The 22,696-nt window shown below is 41.5% G+C and overlaps 1 protein-coding gene across 1 annotated transcript in view; it reads left to right on the plus strand.

The window, feature by feature from the left end:
* The window catches only part of FAT3 (FAT atypical cadherin 3), a 663,645-nt gene that overhangs the window by 135,683 nt on the left and 505,266 nt on the right, over positions 1 to 22,696 (plus strand). Inside the window, exon 2 of the mRNA XM_059412525.1 lies at positions 6,619 to 9,927. Within this exon, the coding sequence (XP_059268508.1) occupies positions 6,636 to 9,927 (3,292 nt within the window). The 5' untranslated portion in view covers positions 6,619 to 6,635. The remainder of the gene's footprint in view (positions 1 to 6,618; positions 9,928 to 22,696) is intronic.

Here is a 22,696-nt window from a genome sequence, read left to right on the forward strand (position 1 = left end):
ACCAGCATCTCCTGGGAACTTGCTAGAATTATAAAGTCTCTGCCAACTGATCCAGAAACTCTGGAATGGAGCCCAGTCCTACTGTGGTTCTGATGTTCACTAAAACTTAACAATCACAGCTATCAGACTGGAGCTCACTTTGGAGTACCTGGGTGGCTCAGTTGGTTGAGCGACCAACTCTTGATTTTGGCTCGGGTCATGATCTCAGGGCCGTGTGCAGGGCTCTGTGCTCAGTTTGATAGTCTCACCTTCTCCCTCTCCCTCTACTCTTCCCCCAACTCATTCTCGTTCTCTCTCTCTCTTTCAAATAAAATATTTTAAAAAAGGACTAGAGCTCACTTTTGAACAGAAATCTCTGGGATTGCTTCACAGAGTAGGTGGCATTTTAGTTAAATCTGAGAAGATGAGTAACATTTGTGGAGATGAACAAGCAGAGACCTGTATTCTTAAATGAGGCAGCAGCAGTGAGTCACATTCACAGGAGACACCTGAGGTCCGATGTTTGCTTTTTCCCCCAGGCAAGCTGTGTGACCCTGTCCAAATCACTTAACCTTTCCCAATGTGTTCCCTCCACTTTAAAATGAGGGTTTTGGACTAGACGACTTTACAGTCCTTTTGACTGTAAAACTCAGTGAATTTACATGGCCCTGGTTCCATATATCATGATATAATCTGAATAATGGCATGGCATGAATTATTTGTGACCCGAATGCCTAGTGGATTATCCTCTGCACTCGCTAGCTACAATGGTTTGTATGAAGAAAACCACAGAGTAAACATTTTTTCTTCTCATCAGAAAGCCATTAGCATCAGCCAGAGAGTAAAACTTTATCCCCAAATGTGTCATACAGACAGTCTATAACTGATTTCAGGAGCAAGAGCCCAGAACATAAAGTAGTGCCACGAGAATGATAATTCGAGCAGTATCAGAATTGGTTGCTTTGGGAGATAGGGTTTTGCAGTACCTGGCTGTTCTGGGACTCATCACGGCAAGGGGAAATCCTGCTAGAACCCCACAGGAATTAAATGCCAGGTCTGAGAAGTAGCTCCCTAATGCGGCTTTAGTTTCCTGAGTTGTGAAATATTCCTTGCAGGTGTTGGAGTCAGCTACAGAGCTGTGGCCACAGCCCCTGACCCATGCCACCAGGCACAGCCCGTTTTGGGCACTGACCCCAACCTGGGCGGATGCGGGGGAAAGTGAGTCTGGGTTTCATGAAAGGGTGGCTTTCCTGTTAGGGTGGGGCTACCCCGTAGAGGGTCCAGTTTTCATTTGTTTTCCATTTTGTATCTCTTCTTCTGAAAGCCTTCATAATTTTAATGTCAGTTAATATTTACGGAACGTTTGTTGTATACCAGACACACTTGTAAGCCTGTTATGTGACAGTGGGAGCTCTTATAATCCCTAAGGTGAGACTTAAAAAGGTTTAAGTATTATTCCAATGTCACCCTTCCAGTCAGTGACAAAGCCTGGATTCAAGTCCGATTTCTCTGAACCTTGGGTCTACTATAGTAATCATTTCTTTCAATAAAGAAAAGATAACTTTTCCTTCACTTTTGATGTGCCTTTTGCTACTGGAAAAGGAACTGTCAGAGGACATTGTAAACCTCCATGATCCCTATCTTGTGACTCACAGATTTTGTTTTCTTCTCTAAAAACTGCCTTAGTTAATGATATTAATAGCTAGCAACTTTATATTTACTGTGTGACATGAACTGTTTTAAATGCTTTCTCTTTATTAAGTCAAAAATCTTAATTGGCTAGCCTTATCATTCCCATTTGTGAGCAGAAGAAACTGAGGCACAGAGAGGTTAAGTAATGTGCCTGACATAACACAGCTAGGAAATGGCAGAGATGGTATTCAAACTCAGGCAGTCCGGTGCCAGACCACATGTCCGGAAAACATCACGCATACAGCCAGTGTGTCACTGAGCAGCTTCTGACACAAGTTGTTTTCATCAAGGGAGCCAGGGAAGAGGAGGCCCTTCAGAGACTGATTTTGTTCTTTGTTTTACCACCTATCATAGCACATTTCCCAAGCATCCTTTCTGTCTGCCAGTAAAACTCTCTCAAAATACACAAGATAAGAAGAGATGGAATGAAAATAGAATGTTCTTGCAAGATGCCATTTCTAATGTTCAGAAATCCCAGTGATTTAAGGAGGCCTGTTTAATGATGGCAGAAAAGAGCTTCCCCAGGTTACCCAAGCAAGCAGAGGCCCCCTGCCGAGTCCAGGCTCACCCAGAGAGCTCTTTGTAAGAGGTGGGAGCTGCCCCTGAGGTCACCCATATTTATTCAACCCTGGAAAGAAAAATCTGCATGCCCTTCTGAGTTGAAGGCTAGGATCCAGTCTCTCTTAGGCCTCCCAGGGCAGGATGGGGGAGGCCCAGCCTACTGCTCTGAAAAATAAATGTCTTCAAGATTGATGGCTTGATGATTTCTTTGGAGATTATATCAAAAAATATTGATTATGTTGCTAAGTCATAGAAAATAGGCTCTGAGGTTGGGAACTAAGTGCTTTGTTTAATCCAGAAACAGTAGAATAAATCAATGTGCAGAGCATCTAAAACACCGTAACTATCATATTGGCTTCACAAATAGCTTGGCTTCAGTGTGGAAAAGCACACTGTTTGTGTGTGTGTGTGTGTGTGTGTGTGTGTGTGTGTTTTAAACAGCTTAACAGTTGTCTTAGCATGCTAAAAAAAGGAGCCAAAACCTTATTCTAGTGTTTACTTTGCAGAATTTTACAGAATTCCTCACTTTTAGCAATCACTTATTTTCTAAGTCAATGGAAAAATCTGCAGGTTTTTAAAAAATAGTTGGTGCCAGATAGGACTTTTTTCCTCCCCAAAATAAAGATACCAAAACTTGATGACATATTTTGGTCTCCACAACTGAAGCTGACAAGCTTAGTCCTGCTCAGGTTTTTGGAGTTAAATCCAAATTTCTGTACACAAAAATACTGTGCCATTTCAGCGTGGATTGTAGTTTTTCTCTACTTGCATATAAGATTCTGTTTCATAAGGAAAACCTTGTAGCAGTGTGCCCTGCTGAAAGACTCAGAATGCAAAGGTTCCAACTTTTGAAGGGTTAAATCGAATGATTTTATTTTGTTTTGTTTTGTTGTTTCATATTATGACAGCATTCTGCGTTATGAAGGATTCACCAGAAGGGTTTTTAGAAGTAACTGTCCCCCAGGGCTCTTAAATGTTTACTTAAAATTAACTACTTAGAGGTGGGAGTAGCACCAGGGAGATTAACAAAGTGTCAAGAGACGAAGATCCCTGCAAAGCCATGATAAACCACAGCCCTCAAATTGTTACATAACTCAAAGAAAAACTAATTCAGTTGATGCCGTGTCTCCATGTAGTATCAGCTCTGAACCTGGCAGTCCTGAGACCTGGCCTTAGTGAGTCTCTTTATTCTTATGGGTCTTGGTGTCCATATCTGTAAACCCAGGAAATCAAACCTGATGATCTTTAAGGCTTCTGTGAGTTCATGGAATTTCTTGAGTCTGTTTCTAGAAGTGAGATGTGTGTACTTTCTGGGGTTTGGAAACAGAGCATGTGAAAGGCCTCTGGGCCCCCGGTTCCATCAGTACCTTGATGTCCTGTGTGTCTTGAGTGGGCCGGGTGATGCTGGTCATAGATTGAAGCACAGATGCAGCTCCTCTCTTCAGTCGGGGTGAAGATGGGGTGCAAGATAGATTAAGAAAGGTTCATCTGAGATGAATTATCAGGGCTGTTTTCTTCCTTGATGACCAGAGAGGGGATACCTGGGTGGCTCAGTTGGTTAAGTGTCTGCCTTTGGGTCAGGTCATGATCTTAGGGTACTGGGATGGAGCCTGGCACAGGACTCCTTGCTCAGCGGGGAGTCTGCTTCTCCCTCTGCCTGCCGCTCCCCCTGTCATGCTCTCTCTCTCACTCTCTGACAAGTAAATAAATAAATAAATAAATAAATAAATCTTTTTTTTTTTTTTTAAAGATTTTATTTATTTGTCAGAGAGAGAGAGAGGGAGAGAGAGCGAGCACAGGCAGACAGAATGGCAGGCAGAGACAGAGGGAGAAGCAGGCTCCCCGCTGAGCAAGAAGCCCGATGCGGGACTCAATCCCAGGACACTGGGATCATGATCTGAGCCGAAGGCAGCTGCTTAACCAACTGAGCCACCCAGGCATCCTAATAAATAAATCTTTTAAGGAAAAAAAAAAAAGGTTTTCTCTGATGACCACAGAGTCTGGACTCTGTGGGCAAAGTATCAGCAAAATCACGCTTGTAGGCTGTGCCTTTGGCATAGAAGAGCCAATGGGAAATGAGGCAGAATCTGAATTTGTATTTCTTTGGAGATGCTGGGAGTATCCCCAGTTTTCTCCACTGAGAGACTATCCATGGCCTCTGTAAGACTATCCATTCCCTGTAAGAGCGTTGTCTCATTCCATTCCATTCAGAGTGGGAACCTAAAAATCTCTCCTCTACTTTGGAACGTTCTCAGATAATGAAGTAAGAGTCTACTGAGTTGTATGCGGTATTAATAAAGCTTCTGCTGGTTTGTATCTGTGGTCCCTAAAGAGGGCCATGTCACGCCCATGTGTTAGCCGAGTGTGCTCCACAAAAAGGCAGCTCTAAATGCACTGGTCCCATGGGGCCCTCCATTCTTTGGGGGAGGATATTTGAGCCTACGAAGCAGACTTACTTCTTCGCACACTTAGCCTGTGGTGTGGGCTGCTGCCTAAGGACGGGCAACCAAAGCAATTACATGTGAAATTAACTTCTTTCCTTTTACAAAAAGTTATCTCATCTTTCCACTATTCATTTGTACTATCTATTCTGTTTATGATATCCCTATATTAAACTGTAGTCTTTAAACTTACTACTCCCGTTTCCCGAGTTGCTTCAACAGATGATACCAACAAGGCGTATTTCATCTTCGGTTGGAACCAGGCAAACACATGCCCAGAAATTGGCTTTAGAGTCTTCTGTAAAGCAGAGTTGGAAAAATGAAATGAGAAAGCTTTGCAGGTGGCCTGAGGGCTTGGGTTCTAATCTTGACTCTACCACTAGGAGAATTACATTGTCTAGTCTTATCTACAAAAAGGGTATAACATGTGCCTTGCCAACCCTGGCTATGAAAGTGTTTTATAAAGTACAAAAACAATTGATAATATTTTTTAAAAGATTTTATTTGCTTTATTTGACAGACAGAGATCACAAGTAGGCAGAGACGCAGGCAGAGAGAGAAAGAGCGGAAGAGGAAGCAGAGAGCAGGCTCTCTGCTCAGCAGAGCCCAATGTGGGGCTCGATCCTAGGACCCCGAGATCATGACCTGAGCCGAAGGCAGAGGCTTTAACCCACTGAGCCACCCAGGCACCCTACAACTGATAATATTTTAAGATGTTAAACTTAACATGAGGATGCCTGGCTGGCTCAGTGGGTTAAGCCGCTGCCTTCGGCTCAGGTCATGATCTCGGGGTCCTGGAATCGAGTCCCGCATCGGGCTCTCTGCTCAGCGGGGGGCCTGCTTCCCTCTCTCTCTCTCTCTCTGCCTGCCTCTCCATCTACTTGTGATTTCTCTCTGTCAAATAAATAAAAATAAAATCTTTAAACTTAACATGATTGTTCAGCTGATAGCTGATAAATTGGAACTAGTTTAAAACCAGAAAGGAGATAACCATGTGGAGATGCTATAAATTTATCATTTATTAATGATAGATGGTGATTACTTCAACAGAATTAAATCATGTCGTATGTGTTTTTAGGGGGCCTGAATTCTTAGCCTCATAATATTGGATTCTGTATAAATCCTGGTCAGTTTTAAAGTCAGCACAACAAAAAATGACAATGATGCCTGGTAAGAATTTCTTTAAAAGTTCATAGTTATAAAGGTAATCATATAACCATTGGTGAATAGTGTTACTTGGAAAAATATCAGAAAAACAAATAGTCCTCCAGATTCCACAACACAGTTAATCCTTTTTAAATGTAAAATTGCAGTTGTGCATTGAAATGTTTAAATACTAATACAATTATAACCACCTATACTGTTTTATGATCTTTTTTGCACTCTGCATTATATCTTACCACATTTGAAAATGTACATTTGAAAAATAATTATTTTTAGTGGCTGCATAGTATTTCATTTTATGAATGCACTGAAAATTATTTGATTCTTGATTGGTAGACATCTAGTTTCTTTTCAGTTCTTTTGTCTTTTAATCTGTATATTAAATGTATGCTTGTCTAGTTACTTCCACTGGGTAATTGCCTAGAAGATAGAAGATAATTTTAAGTGAAAGGCAGATGCATTTTTTTAAGGCTTCTAGGGATATCTCTAAACTGACCTTCAGAATGGAAGGAATCTTATACCAATGAACAATTCCAGCAGCACTATAAAAGTGTGATTTAAAAAGCTCAAATCATGTAAAGTTAAACCCTAGTGATTTTGAACTCCTTGCCATCTAGTATGATGAGGTCTCTAATTTTTTTTTTTTTCACACTGACATTTGGTAAGAAGACTTTATAATGAAGTTTTTGAAAAGCACCATTTCATCGCAGCGAGTTCCTACATCTTCTCCCACTTTCCCATAGATTAATTTATTTTTCTCTCTCTTTCTCCCCCCTTCCAGGATGGAGGTATGATGCGATGGATATAACTATGGGATACTGTGTGCGTACAAGGCCTCCCCCTTCTTGCCTCATCCTCCTGCTTCTCAAGCTTCTGGCCACAGTGTCCCAGGGGCTGCCGGGGACCGGGCCCCTGGGCTTCCACTTCACTCACCCTGTGTACAATGCTACCGTGTGTGAGAACTCGGCCGCAAGGACCTACGTCCACAGCCAGGGTAGGATGGGCATCACCTTAATAGATCTGTCCTGGGATGTCAAATACAGAATTGTATCTGGAGATGAGGAAGGCTTCTTCAAAGCGGAGGAAGTCATCATTGCAGACTTCTGTTTCCTCAGAATAAGAACTAAAGGTGGCAATTCGGCCATATTGAATCGGGAGATTCAGGACAATTATTTATTGATAGTCAAAGGTTCTGTCAGAGGAGAGGATCTGGAAGCATGGACCAAAGTGAACATACAGGTTTTAGATATGAATGACCTGCGACCCTTGTTTTCACCCACAACATACTCTGTTACAATAGCAGAAAGTACCCCTTTAAGGACTAGTGTTGCCCAGGTGACTGCCACTGACGCCGATATAGGCTCCAATGGAGAATTCTACTACTACTTTAAAAACAAAGTTGATCTCTTTTCAGTCCACCCCACAAGTGGTGTCATCTCTTTAAGTGGGCGGTTAAATTATGATGAAAAGAATAGGTACGATCTGGAGATTTTGGCTGTGGACCGGGGGATGAAACTCTACGGAAACAACGGAGTGAGCAGTACTGCGAAGCTTTATGTTCACATTGAACGTGTAAATGAACACGCCCCAACTCTCCATGTGGTCACTCATGTTCCTTTCTCACTGGACAAAGAGCCGACATACGCGGTGGTGACAGTCGATGACCTAGATGAGGGGGCCAATGGAGAAATTGAGTCTGTTTCCATTGTGGCTGGGGATCCTTTAGATCAGTTCTTCCTGGCTAAGGAAGGCAGGTGGATGAATGAGTACAAGATTAAGGAGAGAAAGAAGGTCGACTGGGGGAGTTTTCCTTATGGCTACAACCTCACTCTTCAAGCAAAAGATAAGGGGTCCCCCCAGAAATTTTCAGCAGCGAAGATCATCCACATTGCCAATCCCCAAAGAGACACTGTCCCAGTTAGATTTGAAAAAGAAACATACGATGTGAGCATTAGTGAATTCTCCCCTCCTGGTGTCGTGGTTGCTATAGTAAAATTAAGTCCCGAACCGCTCGATGTGGAATACAAATTATCTCCTGGTGAGGATGCACAGTATTTCAAAATTAATCCCCGGTCAGGTCTGATTGTCACAGCACAGCCACTGAATACTGTTAAGAAGGAGGTTTATAAGCTGGGAGTGACAAACAAGGAAGGAGATTTAAAAGCACAAGTCACCGTTGGCATAGAAGATGCGAATGACCACACCCCAGAATTTCAGCAGGTGCTGTACGATGCTTTTGTGAATGAAAGCGTCCCAGTGGGCACAAGTGTGCTGATGGTTTCAGCTTCTGACAAGGATAAAGGAGAAAATGGGTACATCACCTATAGTATTGCCAGTCTGAATTTGTTACCATTTGCCATTAACCAGTTTACAGGTGTTATTAGCACAACTGAAGAATTGGATTTTGAATCCTCCCCGGAAACTTACAGGTTCATCGTAAGAGCCTCCGACTGGGGTTCGCCATACCGCCATGAAAGTGAAGTAAATGTGACTATTCGAATAGGAAATGTCAATGACAACAGCCCTCTCTTTGAGAAAGTGGCTTGCCAGGGAGTTATTTCCTATGACTTTCCAGTCGGGGGTCACATCACAGCTGTCTCAGCAATTGATATTGATGAACTTGAACTTGTAAAGTACAAAATCATCTCTGGAAATGAACTTGGTTTCTTTTATTTAAACCCAGACTCCGGGGTTTTACAGCTTAAAAAGTCGCTGATGAGTTCTGGCATCAAAAATGGTAATTTTGCCCTCAGGATTACAGCAACCGATGGAGAGCATTTTGCGGACCCCATGTCTGTTAACATTTCAGTCCTACATGGGAAGGTGTCCTCAAAGAGCTTTAGTTGCAGAGAAACTCGTGTGGCTCAAAAGCTGGCAGAGAAACTGCTCATTAAGGCAAAGGCAAATGGGAAACTGAACCTGGAAGACGGATTTCTTGACTTTTATTCAGTTAATAGGCAAGGACCCCATTTTGACAAGCCATTTCCTTCTGATGTGGCTGTGAAGGAGAATCTGCCTGTTGGTGCCGACATCCTGAAGATTAAAGCCTATGACGCCGACTCTGGCTTCAATGGAAAGGTGCTGTTTACGATATCTGACGGGAACACGGACAGTTGCTTTAATATCGACATGGAGACTGGGCAACTTAAAGTCCTTCTGCCAATGGACCGAGAGCACACAGACCTCTATCTCCTTAATATCACCATCTATGACTTAGGCAATCCACAAAAATCTTCATGGAGGTTGCTGACCATCAATGTGGAGGATGCGAATGACAACAGTCCAATTTTTCTCCAAGACAGTTACTCAGTTAACATTCTTGAAAGTTCAAGTATTGGAACTGAGATAATTCAAGTGGAAGCCAGAGACAAAGACTTGGGCTCTAATGGGGAAGTAACTTACTCAGTGTTGACAGATACCCAGCAGTTTGCTATCAACAGCTCAACTGGAATTGTCTATGTAGCCGACCAGCTGGACCGGGAATCTAAAGCAAACTACTCTTTAAAAATAGAAGCTCGAGACAAGGCAGAAAGTGGCCAGCAGCTGTTTTCCGTTGTCACCCTTAAGGTTTTTTTGGATGATGTCAATGACTGTTCCCCGGCTTTCATTCCTAGTAGCTATAGCGTGAAGGTTCTGGAAGATCTCCCCGTTGGCACTGTCATTGCTTGGCTGGAGACCCATGATCCGGATCTTGGGCTAGGGGGTCAAGTGCGCTATTCTTTGGTCAATGACTATAACGGGAGATTTGAAATAGATAAAGCAAGTGGTGCCATTCGCTTGAGCAAAGAGCTGGACTATGAAAAGCAACAATTCTATAACCTCACGGTTCGGGCCAAAGACAAAGGTCGACCAGTCTCTCTGTCTTCTGTTTCCTTTGTTGAGGTGGAGGTGGTGGATGTCAATGAGAACCTCCACACTCCCTACTTCCCAGACTTTGCTGTCGTTGGATCTGTAAAAGAAAACTCACGCATCGGAACAAGTGTGCTGCAGGTGGCAGCCCAAGATGACGACTCTGGGAGGGATGGAGAGATCCAGTACTCCATCAGGGACGGCAGTGGTCTTGGAAGGTTCAATATAGATGACGAGAGTGGTAAGTTTACTAGTTTGTGCCGAAGTGTCGTTTCCCGTTTCACGAACTATGACACTGGAGAAGAAAAGGAATCTTCTCCCACTGAAAAAGAATGACAAGTGAGTTTGCATTTGGTACAGAGAATGACTCAAGTGAAAGCTTTCTGTCAGAATGCATTGGTTTATGAGAGGCATGTTTTGTACAGTGGTTCTAACGGTGGTTTTCAATAGGAGTCCTTTTTCTTGCTTTTTGTTTTTCTTGTTCAGCACTATTACCAGGTTATCTTTTGATAAGCATAGGCAATTTTCACCCCTGTTGATTGCACTTCTGACCTTCACGAAATTAAGGGCCCTGATAAAGTAAATTACATTTGAATTGGCTTTAAATTATAAGTGTGAAGTGGATTTTCGAATGGGTCTTCTACATGGATCTTTCCCTTTCTAGTACAGCTTTGCTGAAGTGGTTTTGCAGCATTGCCTGGCTTTTGATGTTTCACAGGGCACATCTGGCCTTTGAATGACAGGGATTTGCACTAGAGATACTTAATTAACATATGGCAGTGTGTTTCTACAAATGTTTTCATGAGAGGCTGGAGGGGGCATGTTGTGGATTGTACTCAGAAGAAATGGATTTTCAGATATTACTTGTAAGAATTGTTTTATAGAAACATTTTAAAATATGGGAGAAAATTGCCCCAATATTTTCATTGTCTTCCACCTTTTTATTTACTTTTCATTATAGATACAGATACACACACACACACTTTTCTGTTCTTGTTATTGTTGTTATTTTTCTTTAAATGGACATGTACCTGGACATGTGCATGTGTGTGTGTGTGTGTTTCTTGATTAGCACTGTGTGTTTTCTATGGGTTGTAGTCATCTCAAGACAGGCCAATGTCTTCTCTGTTCTCAAATAAATGGTAATATTAGCTGTTCACAGTTTTCAAGGTACACTTATATATATTAACTCATTTTCTGCAACACTCACAGAGTGCTTAGTTCCCAGTAATGATGATGATGATTAAAACAGGTCGTGGGGGGTGTTGTTATAGTGGTGGAAAAAGGACTTGAGAAATTGTATTAACTACTGGATAGAAGTTACAAAACTCTATGTATCATCACAAATTTAAACTGTAATTTTTATATACACGGTCTCTAATTATCACCAGTGTAAATGGTAAAATTGGTCTCCATAGCCATAATGAAGGAAAAGATAAATGTCAAGGAAATTAAGTTCTGATTTATTTACACACTGTATTTTATTGTGTATCATTTTTCATTCGACTGGAGTATATTTTCATCATTGAAATACAGAATGAGAAGGGGAGTATGTTTACTGAGTGTCTACTCTGTGCTACTACTTTGTTACCACTAATGACCTCATGGAGTCCTTAAGGTGGGCACAACACTATGTGAAGGATTTTATAATAGGGTCTTCTTTAATGATCCCAACTGCCCCATGAGGTAGAAATAATAATCATCAAGTTGTGAACTGATACGCAGAGAAGACTGATAACTTGGAGCCTTCAAGCTCAGCTCTAAGTTAACTGCTGTACAGGGTGCTGTCTTGTGTCTAAAGACACATATGGGCTTCCTCGTGTTTCCAGATACACCTGAATTTGGTGTTGATTCAAAATCTCTCAAGCAGTAAGTGTTAAACCATTCAAAGTCCTTATAGCCCTGGGTTCATGGACTGATGGCACTGGCCATTCGTCACCCTTCCTTTTTCCTCCTTGTCTCATTGTCTGTGGCTCTCCAGTGAAAGAAGCTTCTCCTCGGGACTCAGATGGGGATGGGTAAGGTAGGCCAAACAGGAAGGTGTCAGGTGGAATCATTAGCCACTGTTACATGCAGGACTGCTTCAGCCACATGGAGTTGGTTTTGTTTGCAAGTTTCATGCTGGTGTAGCTTGGTGCAGGGAAGAGCAGGAGCACCCACGCTGGTGAAAGTGGCGTAGCTTTCTCTTATTTGTTCCATATGATTGTTCTCAGCTTGGGTGTGATTTCAGAAAATGTGTGTATAGTTTCGTCTGATGGTACAGCTTACCTCACAATTCTTGATGCCAAGAGTTTGTTGTCCTTTGTCTCTGTTAAAACAAAACAAACAAGCAAACAAAACCCCTCATTGCTCTGACTTTATTCTAGTATATTCTGGACTGTATAAAATAAATTTTGCCATGGGTCGTAATAACACCACTTACATTTGGACATTGCTTTGTGACTTAAGATGCTTACTCAAAAAACATTAAGTCTTTTAGGTTAATAGCTAAGTGAGTTAGGTGAGGTCCTATCTGGAGGACATAGATGTATCTACAACCCACCTGTTTCTCCATTTTAACTGGGTGCCCTTTTCTTTGCATTCACTACAAGTTCTGCTTTACTTCTCCAGAGGATTTTTAATTTTAAAACTATAGTAGCAATTTTTTTTTTTACCCCCTTCACATATCATTTTTACCTTCTCTTAGAAAGCAAAACTGTTTTTCTCTAAGTATATTATAGAACTGGATATTGATATTGTTTATGAATTTAGAATTTCTGTGTAATAATATCCTGAATCATCTTACTTCCTCCTTTCTCACCTTCTGCATATGTTAATTTGCAAGCCCAGGAAACTGATGAAGAATGATTGCCAAGACTTGTGCTGGCAAGATGCTGGGGTTGAGGAGAGCTTTGGCAAACGTGTGTCCAACAGGAGAAGGCATTACCGTGGTGCTGTTGGGTTTGCATTACTGTGGAGGCATCCATCAGCTCTTTGCCTCCAAGTGCTAAAAAGCATGGCTTGACCTGCTGGCAGAAGGAATGGCTGTTTAGCCCCACGGCTGTTACTGAATCTCAAGTCCAGACTCTGTTGTCTTCATTTGGTCCTTTGGCATAGAATGGACCAAACTTGTTTGGGTGTTTTCTTTTTTGTTTGTTTTTGTTTTTGTTTTTTGGTCTTTCAAGAACCTTTAAGTCAGCTGCCAAAGGCTATTTAATGGCTTTCATTGTCTAGTTGTTCTCAAATTTAGGAGTGCACCTGAATCTGAGAGAGTTTGTTAACAGATGCACATTCCTGGGCCCTTCCCCCAAAGATTCCGTATCACTAGGTGTGGGGTAGCAGCCCCAGGGGATCTTCATTTAAGCCCTCCCAGCATTCCTTCTATACATGGCTCAGAAACACCAGCCTGAATCTTACTTGGGCTCCTTAGAGAATGTCTCCCAGATTAGATCTTTTCTGTAAAGCCCTTTTGCTTCTTCTTTTGAAAGGCAGGAAATTGAGCTCGTATTTTAGATAAATTTCTTTTCTAGTCAAGTTTTACAATCCAAATAAATCTTCTATTATTCATTAGTGGTGATCGCTTTCTGAATGCATTCCCAATGGATCAAAAATCTATTTCTGTGGTTTGGTAATTGCCGTGCTTGTGTTTTGTAAAACTGCATATACTGGGAGTAGTTGATCCATTTAGTAGTTTTATGCTCCTGATTTTTTTTGGGGGGGGGCTGCTCAGTGAACAAAGCCTTACCTTTGAATTTTTTTTTTTTAACCATGCACCGGTATTTAATAAATGTTTAATGATGTTCACAGTAAATGGATTAAGTGGGAGGCCCCCAGCTACAGTGGATTTGATCACAATTTAAATTACTAGTCTGGAAGATGCAATTTAATCATTTTTCCTTCACAAAGAATGCATTCTTGTTGTCTGACACAACAGGAATTCATATTCTTGACTACTTAGAAGTTTTAGAAGGTTTAGAAAGAGTGCGTTGTATTTTTTAAAACTGTGATTTTTCCGTTAGATTCCTTTCTAAGCTGCAAACTTGAGCAGTGATTTTATTGTTTTATTTATTTGAAGTTAAAAAATATTTTAATTGGGATAAACAGCTTCTAGTTCAACACATGCATGGGAAGCTATTTTGGCTGTCCCTTACTGCTACTTCTATCATTTCTTTCATTCACCAGATATCTGTTAGGTGCCAGGCACTGTGCTAGGTGCTTGGTGGGTGATGTTTCTAATTGTTACAGGAATCCAGAAGGCAGGGTTTCATGAGGCTTGTTCAATCAGGGTCAGCTTCTGGGAGTCCTCAGAGCTGGGAGTGGAGCTGAGCACAGTAGACTCCAGATCTCATGTGAGCTCCCCGCCTTTGCCACCCAAGCGTGCCGTAGTAACTTTCTTGAGCACATGTAATATTTCTGCATAACAAACAACCACAACATTTCAGTGGCTTATGGAAACAGTTTTTCTCCTTGTTCCCAAGTCTGGGAGAACAGTTAAAGATGCAGCTGTAGGTTGAACTGTAGCCTGCCTCACAGGCCTACCAATTCCAGGATCTGGGCTGAAGGAGTACCCTCTGTTTGGGACATGCTCTGTTCTCAGGGGAGAGGTGAGAAGCTCAGGAGGGCTGATGGAAGTCTGTGGTACCTCTTAAAACCCCTGCTCAGATGAAGCCCACATTCCATTAACTGAGTGGGCCATGGGTCCATGTTCAACACTGAGGTGGGACACAGAATATTTATCTTATAGAGGAATGGCGAGGAATGAAGAGTTACTGCATACTCACACAGCCTGCCAGAGCATACATTTATATTTACCTTTCTTTAAATTGAAGCTGCAGCCGGCATTTTTCCAACATATGGGAGCCTAGAATGCTCTCTTTATTCCAAATGTTTCTAACCACTGTCTCATCATGTAATGTTGCTTGTGTGCTCCCTATGCATAGGGCCAGGGCCAGGCACTGATGACTCAGAGAGCTACAGGTACAGAAGTTTCCCTGACTGCCCGAGAAATCAGAAGGCAGCAGCAGGTGGCATTGCTGGTGACGATGGTGAGAGTGCTTACCATTCACCCAGTGCTATCTGTGTGCCAATTTCTTTGTCTTATTCTGGCATCATATGAGGTGGGCATAGTTGTGTCCTTTTTTTTAACACATCTGGTGTCTTAAGAGACAGAGCTCACATACACAAGACATGTACATTTAAATTTACCTTTCTATACATTGAATCTGCAGCGGGTATCCCTCTAACACATGTAAGCATGGGTGCTTTCTTTATTTTTAAATATTTTGGTACAATTGGCAGAAGGTTAGGAGACCTAAAGTACATTTGGGTTCACGCAGACCCCCAAAAGGAACATCTCACACTAAACACTGTAAAGCGAATTATTATTTTCAGTGAACATATATTCTAACAACAAATGAATATAGCTTTATGTTGTGTTCAGTATCTGTACTAGCTCTCTCCCTTTGACCTCTCCAGATCCATTTCCCACCATTCTTTCTGCTTTATGTCCAGGTGCCTGAGTTCCTTGGCTTGTGGGCTCCTTTGTTCCCTGATATCTGTCAGTCCTGCCTCTGGGAATGTAGAGAAGAGAATTAGGTCAGGGTATTTATCCCTTTGATTCTTTCCATACTGGTTACTGTGGCTTGGCTGTACCCTCTTAGGGATAGAAATAGCTCCCCACTGTTTTCAACCCTGTAATGCTGCATTATTTTCTCTAAACCCTGCCTATGCCTTCGTAAATAGTCTGTTTATTACATGCTTCTCAATGACTCGGTTGGGATTGTGCCTTCTTTTCTCTGTCAGGATGCTGCCTGATAAAATATTTATTTTATTTTATTTATTTATTTATTTTTATATTTTATTTTTAAAAAGCATATTTTTAAGTTTAAAAATATTTCAAAGGCTGATGTTTTTCAGAAAATCCTATTAACTCCAATTTCTGCAGTGCTGCCCTGTGTATTGGCATATTCCACTGAAGGCCAGGAAGAAGAGTAGAGAGGTCATAATTATCTATTGCTTTCATTTTGCGAGAAAAAAGAAAGTGAAACTAGGGGACTTTGTGTCCCTATCTCGTTTATATTTCCATGTGTTGTTTACAACAAGACGATAATTTTTGCTTTCCTGAAGACCCTCTCCCACCAGACGTGGGAAGAAGAGGGATTTGGATGGATGGTGTGGTATTAAGATTTCAGGTTTTCAAATGTTGTGATGCTGTACCTTGATCTTCGACAGGGAGAGGGACACACTTCAGCTAGTGGCCAAGGAAAAGAATATAGTCCTCTAACTGAGTAGCTTTTATTTAAGTTAGTTCAACTGAAGAGTTGTTTGCTAGCGCCAGTGCTCAGTCTAATATTCTTTTATCTGAAGACTCTAATCGTCAGAGAATCAAGGGGGGTTGGTAAATGAAAACTAGGAACAGGAAAATCTGTGTTGTGGGGAAAATGAGGAGCTTTCTGTTATTGCAGAAGCTGTTAGTGTTAGCCCAGGTATTTAAAGGGGTGAGTGATTCCCACAGTAGCATGTATCTTACATAATATAATAATATACAAGCTTCCTTTTTCTTATATTCAGAGACGCCAGAAATCCTATTTTATCTTACGGATGGTTGTTAATCTTTCCAGCTTCTTTTCCCCAAACTTATCTTTTAACTCCTCTTTGACAGGCTGAGGAGTAAGACAGATGTTATTTGGCAGTTTTGGTACAATTTCTGACAATTCCAGACTAAAAGGCAGTCTCCATCCTCATTCTGTTTTCAAGGCAATATTTTCACCACCGCCCATCTAAGTCAAAGGAGACTCATTGAATTTTGGCCCAAGCTTGCCCTTAAAATTTCCACTCGGGACCAGGAGAATGAAGTTACGATCCAATGACAGCAGAAACTTTTCTTGGCTCTGGATTTTTAACCTTAGCTCCAGACTTTGTATCATAGTTATTTAAGAGGAAAATAATGTCTCCCAGAGGAGCCCTGAACACTGCACAACATTCAGATGAATTTAGTAGTTATCCTGTAAGCCAGGTGGGAGCGAGGATTAGAAGCTTCTGAAAAATAATGAACAGCATGCTTTTATGACTCTTTTCAGCAGGTGCCTTCTTCTTGACCTTTTCTTAACTGTTGGCTGAAGGCAGTTTAGGTTTTAATAGAGGATTGTTGGTCCAACTCAGTAATTATGTCTGTGTTGTGTATCAAGTTTGAGCTGCTATTATCCCCATGCAACTAGTAAATGATAAAAATAATGACAACCATGAAGAGGAAGTACAAATAGTGTGACAAGCCAACCACCTGAAAATTTGTGTGGTTCTTTTCTCTGAAATCCATCTTCCTTTTATATCAATAAGGGAAGTTTTGAGTGACTTACCTGGCCCTTCTTGTCAGAGTGCTCAGTGCTGTGTGATACTAAATTGTTTTTATTTCTTCAGTTAACAGAGAGGAAAGCCTCAGAGGTCCAGTAAGGAGAGTTTACAAAGACTATCAAATGATTACTTCTTCTCTTAGCAGTTCTCCTTTGGATAGATTGCATCTCATTTCAGTCTTCTAAAAAAATGTATTCTGTAGGTGTTCTGTGTACACATTGAAGGATACTGTCATTTATCATTATATTTGAAGAATTATAGGGTTTGATAAATATTTATGTGATGCCACTACATTCACAATGTTTCACTGAAAAGAAAATGAAATGAAAATGAAAATGGGCTCTAGTCTGTATTTTTAGCTTGCTGGTTCTTATGAAAGCATGTCTTATCGACAAACAGAATCTACAAAGAGTTGTGTGTAGGATTCAATTCAATTTATATTAAATTCTGGGCACCAGTATACGAACTACTGAATATAATAGGAGTCTCCAATTTTCTCTTTGGATGTTGGAGGATTTAGTGTCTCCTCTAGGGCCAGTCTTTGTGATTAAATTCATATTTTCATTTGCATAATATAGTTAATATTTTAGTTACTTTTAAAAAGCAGTATGATGGTGAGAATAATACTGAACTAAAACAACATACTGAATATGAAATGTCTTGAGTCAAAAAGTGAATAAAAGTTGAAGGAATTAAGCTGAAAATTGAAGTCTCTCACACACACACACACACACACACACACACACACACACACAGATATTCTGGTGAAAACATCATGTGGCTTACCCCCAAGATCTATAAAATAGAACTTAAAACAGTTTTCATAGCTTTTTCTCCACTTGCTTCCTAAAAAGACTGCCTCTTCTCCTTCCATTTCCCTTCTTCCTTTTTCCTTATCATCTCTTTCTTCCCTCATTCCCACATTTGCAGTTCACGATTCCCTGTAGGCAGGGCACTTTGCACTAAAAAGGATGCACACATGATTAAGTCAAGGGCTAGCAGTGAGACAGAAGAGCATGTAATTACAAACAGTGTGATGCGTAAGTGACACAAAGTAAGTGAGTGCCTTGTGCTCGCCATTCATCATGTTTATTGTGGCCTCAGCATCACCCTTTGGCATTGCGGGATGATTTTTACAAATTCCAATTGGAGACAAGACAGTATGAGAGATAACCAGAGCATTAAAGTGAGTTGATGATGATATATAAGCCAGACCTAATTGTCAAGGAATGTCTAACCCCGGAAACAGGTCCAAGTTCTGTGAGGCTTGAAGTGCATACCTTGTATCATCTGGGGTGCCTGCTTTGAGAAAAAGCATAAAAATGTACGACTACAAAATTACTGTATTTGTTTGAACCGAGGAAGGAAATCACAGCAACACTTAAGTTTAAAAGTCAACAAACAACCGCAAATACCACAAAACTCAGAAAAATAATATATTCTGTTGATTAAATTCCTGACCTACCTCTCTAATGCTTTCTTTTGCCTACATATTTTTGGTTGCATTTTTGGTTTGATTGCCTCTTCACGGGATAACAATTTTGCAATTGTTTCTATAGAAAGTACAGAAAGATTATTTCGTTTTCTCCCAGTGCTGTTTGATTGAAATTTGTTTGTTATTGGTGAGGGTTTAGACATGTTACTCCATGGTAGTGGCTTGTTATTGGTAATATTATGTAAGTATTCTACACTGGTGTCAATTTTTTTTTAAAAATCTCTATTGAGTTTCTTTTTCCTGTGAGCTCTAACAAACAACTTTGCTGCTAATACATTTAAGTGTCGGTGCTCTGTAAACAAAAAGAGTCCAGTAATTTCCATTTTGGGGAGTCTAATCAACAAAGGAAAAAGATTGTGGTGTGTTTTTAACTTGTATGCTACATTTCAGGAGAGAACTTTCATTTTTAACTCCAGAGGCAAAAACCAAGTCTTTCAGTTACAACTGTACATATCTAATGACCGGGAAATTTTCCACAAGCTAACGTCTGGCTCTGTATATTTGAGCTTGCCCCCGCCCCAAACCCCTCCTCTGTCAGTAACTGTCATCATCATTCTGACCACCACAGGATATGCTCATATAATGATATAAGTTCTAGTCTTTCATGTCCATGCTACAGTGTTGGGTCTCTCAGACCAGTAGGTAGTTGGAGTGTCTTTGGAAGCCATTCCTGCACTGGGATGCGTCTAACAAAAATTTGTCTCAACTGGTATTGATAGAGAACCATGTAAATGTATGCCACAGAATGCAAACTAAATGTATCCTTAACTCAATTCTGCCCTATGCCTGATGATGCAAATGTAATAGAGGAGAAGTTGGAGGGGAAAGAGAAAAGAGTTTTAAGTTATTGTGGTTAGATATATTACTTTTGTAAAACAAACAAACAAACAAGGTATAAAAAAGTATAAACATGTAAGCATTGCTAGGTTCCTCTCTGGGGCTTGGAAGCTTGGAGTCCGATAGCTTCATGTTAGATCGGCATCTGCCAAGCTTTGCTAGTAAATGAACATTTTTCAGAGAGAAATAAGTCTTCAAGGTCCGGGCGGGGGGCGGGGGGTGTTGGTTGTTAGTGACTGAGCTAGACCAGGCCTCAAAAACTAGTCCTTGATTTGAGGACTGGTATCAGAGACACCTGCACCAGGTTTAAGGTTATTATCCTTCTCCGTTATTATTGAACTAGCAGATAGACAGTGCAAAAGATACAAGATCTAGGCTGCATGTGAATGGATCAGGCCTTGGTAAGTCCAAGTATCTCAAGGAGGTGTTCTGGAAGATCTCTAGCCAAAGCAGCACTTGAAGAGTAAGAAATATGCAAGGTCAAGATGTTTATCATCTTGGGCTCACTGCCTTTTTGGAGCAGCTGGCTGGTGAGAGAATTGCATTGTTCCTTGGGCCCACTCTCTTTATAACACCCATTTGGGAATTCGGCAGTAAGATACACCAAGATCTGGAAACAGATATAAAGAGCCTTTGAGGGCTGTCCTAATAACTGTTGGAGTTCTTTCATTTAGACTCATTATCTGTACCCTAAAAGCATGACTTGGGGATTTCCCCTAAATCTTGAGGGATTTCGCTGAACCATCGTGTCCACATTATTATTAAAATTTATTATAGATAATCTAATTTATGACTGTCTTAATGAATATATCAGTAGCGCATCTCCCAGTGATTTCCCTGCTCATGGGCTGCTGGCATTGGTAGGATGTTTATGATTTCATTGGCCGGAACCTGATAAAGCCCTGTAATTATTAAAAATACACATTTACTTGGGGCACCTGGGTGTCTCAGTGGGTTAAGCCTCTGTCTTCAGCTCAGGTCATGATCTCAGGGTCCTGGGATCAAGCCCCACATTGAGCTCTCTGTTCAGCAGGGAGCCTGCTTCCTCCTCTCTCTCTGCCTGCTGCTCTGCCTACTTGTGATCTCTCTGTCAAATAAATATAAAGTCTTTAAAAAAAATACACATTGACTGGAGTTCAGCTTTGATAGGGAATTCCATCTGTGGGATATCATATATCAGACTTGAATTAGTGTGAGGCTCCAAGATCCTGAACAAAGTCATGGGGATGGAGCATAAAGTTCAAGTCTTCTCCTGAAAGGTCACACCTGTCCTCATGGAGGTCACACATCTCTCCCCAGACCTGGGTAGAATTTATCTATGTCTTTCTCACCCCTTGAGAACACTTCTAAAGGAATGTTTACCACGTGGCTAAACTGAATGAGCTTGAAAAGGCAAACACAGTGATTCAGTTTGGGATAACAATTTCATAAAACATTGTTCTAGTTGCAAGAACTGCAGTCCTCTCTGACTGTAGTTTTAGCCCAGAGGACAAATGATCAGGATTGGAATGTGTGAGAACTATGTTTATCGGTCACTAAGATCTTGTGTTTCTGAAGTAGGATAGTGTAGGCTGTCAAGGGTGTTCACGCTAAGTCAAAATTCTGTATCCCACGGTCACACAGCATGACTGCAAAATGTATATAATAATACCTTGCTAATTGAGAACTTCATAATTTGGTAGGACACCTTCAAGAACTTGGATGGAAGCAAACACTGTTGTTGGGGGCCGTGTAATAGACTTTAAAAAGAATTTGCTCTGACATACCTGAACTCTTGTTTTTTTTTGCCCAGACCTTATTTACTTTGCACATAATTCTAATTAGCTAGACTTCCCAACACCTATCCTACAGTATTTTAGAAATCACATAGCAGAGATATTGTTGTAGAAAGGCTTATAACAACAGTGAGAAGTCACTTTGCTACCCTTTATGCGATTGGACAGCAAGAGGAACAAGTAGCTAACCCACATCGTGTGTTTGTCATATCCCAGGCACTAAATCAGTATTCAGTCATTTACTTCTCACAAGTATTCCAGGAGGTGGGTACCCTGACTACCCACATATTATGGATGAGGAAACAAAAGCTAGAATTTAAATGACTGTCCAAGGTTTCAGAGCCCTGGGAGAGATGGGATTTAAAGAAGGCAGGCCAGCACCAGAGTCTGACTTCTTCATCACGACACTCCAGACATTCTCTGGATAAGCAGCTCTAAGTGTCTCCTTAAGGGCTGGAACCCAGAGGGAGCCCATTGCTTCATTACCACGCGGTGTAATAGCTGATCATTATAGGAGAGCCCCAATCAATGTAGAGAGTTAGGTTCCCTAGAAAACAGACCCTGGGGCAAAAGTTACACTGCAGGCTAATGTTTTATTAAGGGTGCGATACCAGGGGAATGCGGAGTTGGGGGGCGGGCAGTGGGGAGGAAGCCAGCCTGAAGGAAGGGAGTAGGCTGTCAAGGGTACCAAATATAAATTGGTACATTATTAAATTGGTTACAGCTTTACAACAAAACCCAGCATGTTTCTCAGTCTCCCTGTGTGTCTCCAGGGAGGCCACATAGGAGCGCTGCATCTCGGGGTTGGAGGGGAGGGTGAGCGTCCTTCTGTTGGTTCTTGCCCATTTTTGACCTCTTATTGATGAGCTTCGTTGTGGTGGTGGGTGGGGGGGTGTTTAACTCCCTCTTCTGGGTTGTGCTTGGTGTGCCTGGGCAACTGAGGGATCCAGGATTTTATTGGCACAGTCTCTCTTACCTGACCGTGCTCTGTGGGGAAGGGGTGGGTGGTATGTGGGGGGCTCGTTTTTCTGTTGTAGCAGCGGGCATTCCTGTCTGAAGCTGGGGAACAAATTGAGGCCTGAGGGTTGTGGAGGGGGTGGGCTGAGCGTGCCTTGGCACCACACACACTGGATCTGGGTAGAGAAGTAAAATGTATTGGGGAAAGATTTTTTCATCAAAAGCTAAACAAAGCAAAACTCCACCCCTCAAACTGCAATGCCTCCCTGGGCTGACGCTCGACTCCTTAGAAAACTCAGCTACATAAAATGACACATTTCCCAAAGGCTCTGATTTGTCAAGCCATTAGGATTCCTGTTTCTCTGGCCCTTGCACCGCTTAGAAGTACAAGGGGAAAGTGCCCGCACTTTGTAGTCTTCGATTGATGCCAGCAAAACGTCTTTTTAGTACCTTGCCTTTCTTGTGAGCCTGGGACATCTGAGTGCCGTTTTCTCGAATGCGTGTGCATGAATTCATGGGCTGGAAATGCAGAGGGAGGTTGAAGAGGAGCTAGAGGTGGGGGTTTTCTGAGAGTTTTGTCTGCAGAACTGACTTTCCCATCTTCGCTCCTTGTCACG

The sequence above is a fragment of the Mustela nigripes genome, chromosome 1, assembly GCF_022355385.1.
Source record: "Mustela nigripes isolate SB6536 chromosome 1, MUSNIG.SB6536, whole genome shotgun sequence".
Taxonomy (NCBI): Eukaryota; Metazoa; Chordata; class Mammalia; order Carnivora; family Mustelidae; genus Mustela; species Mustela nigripes.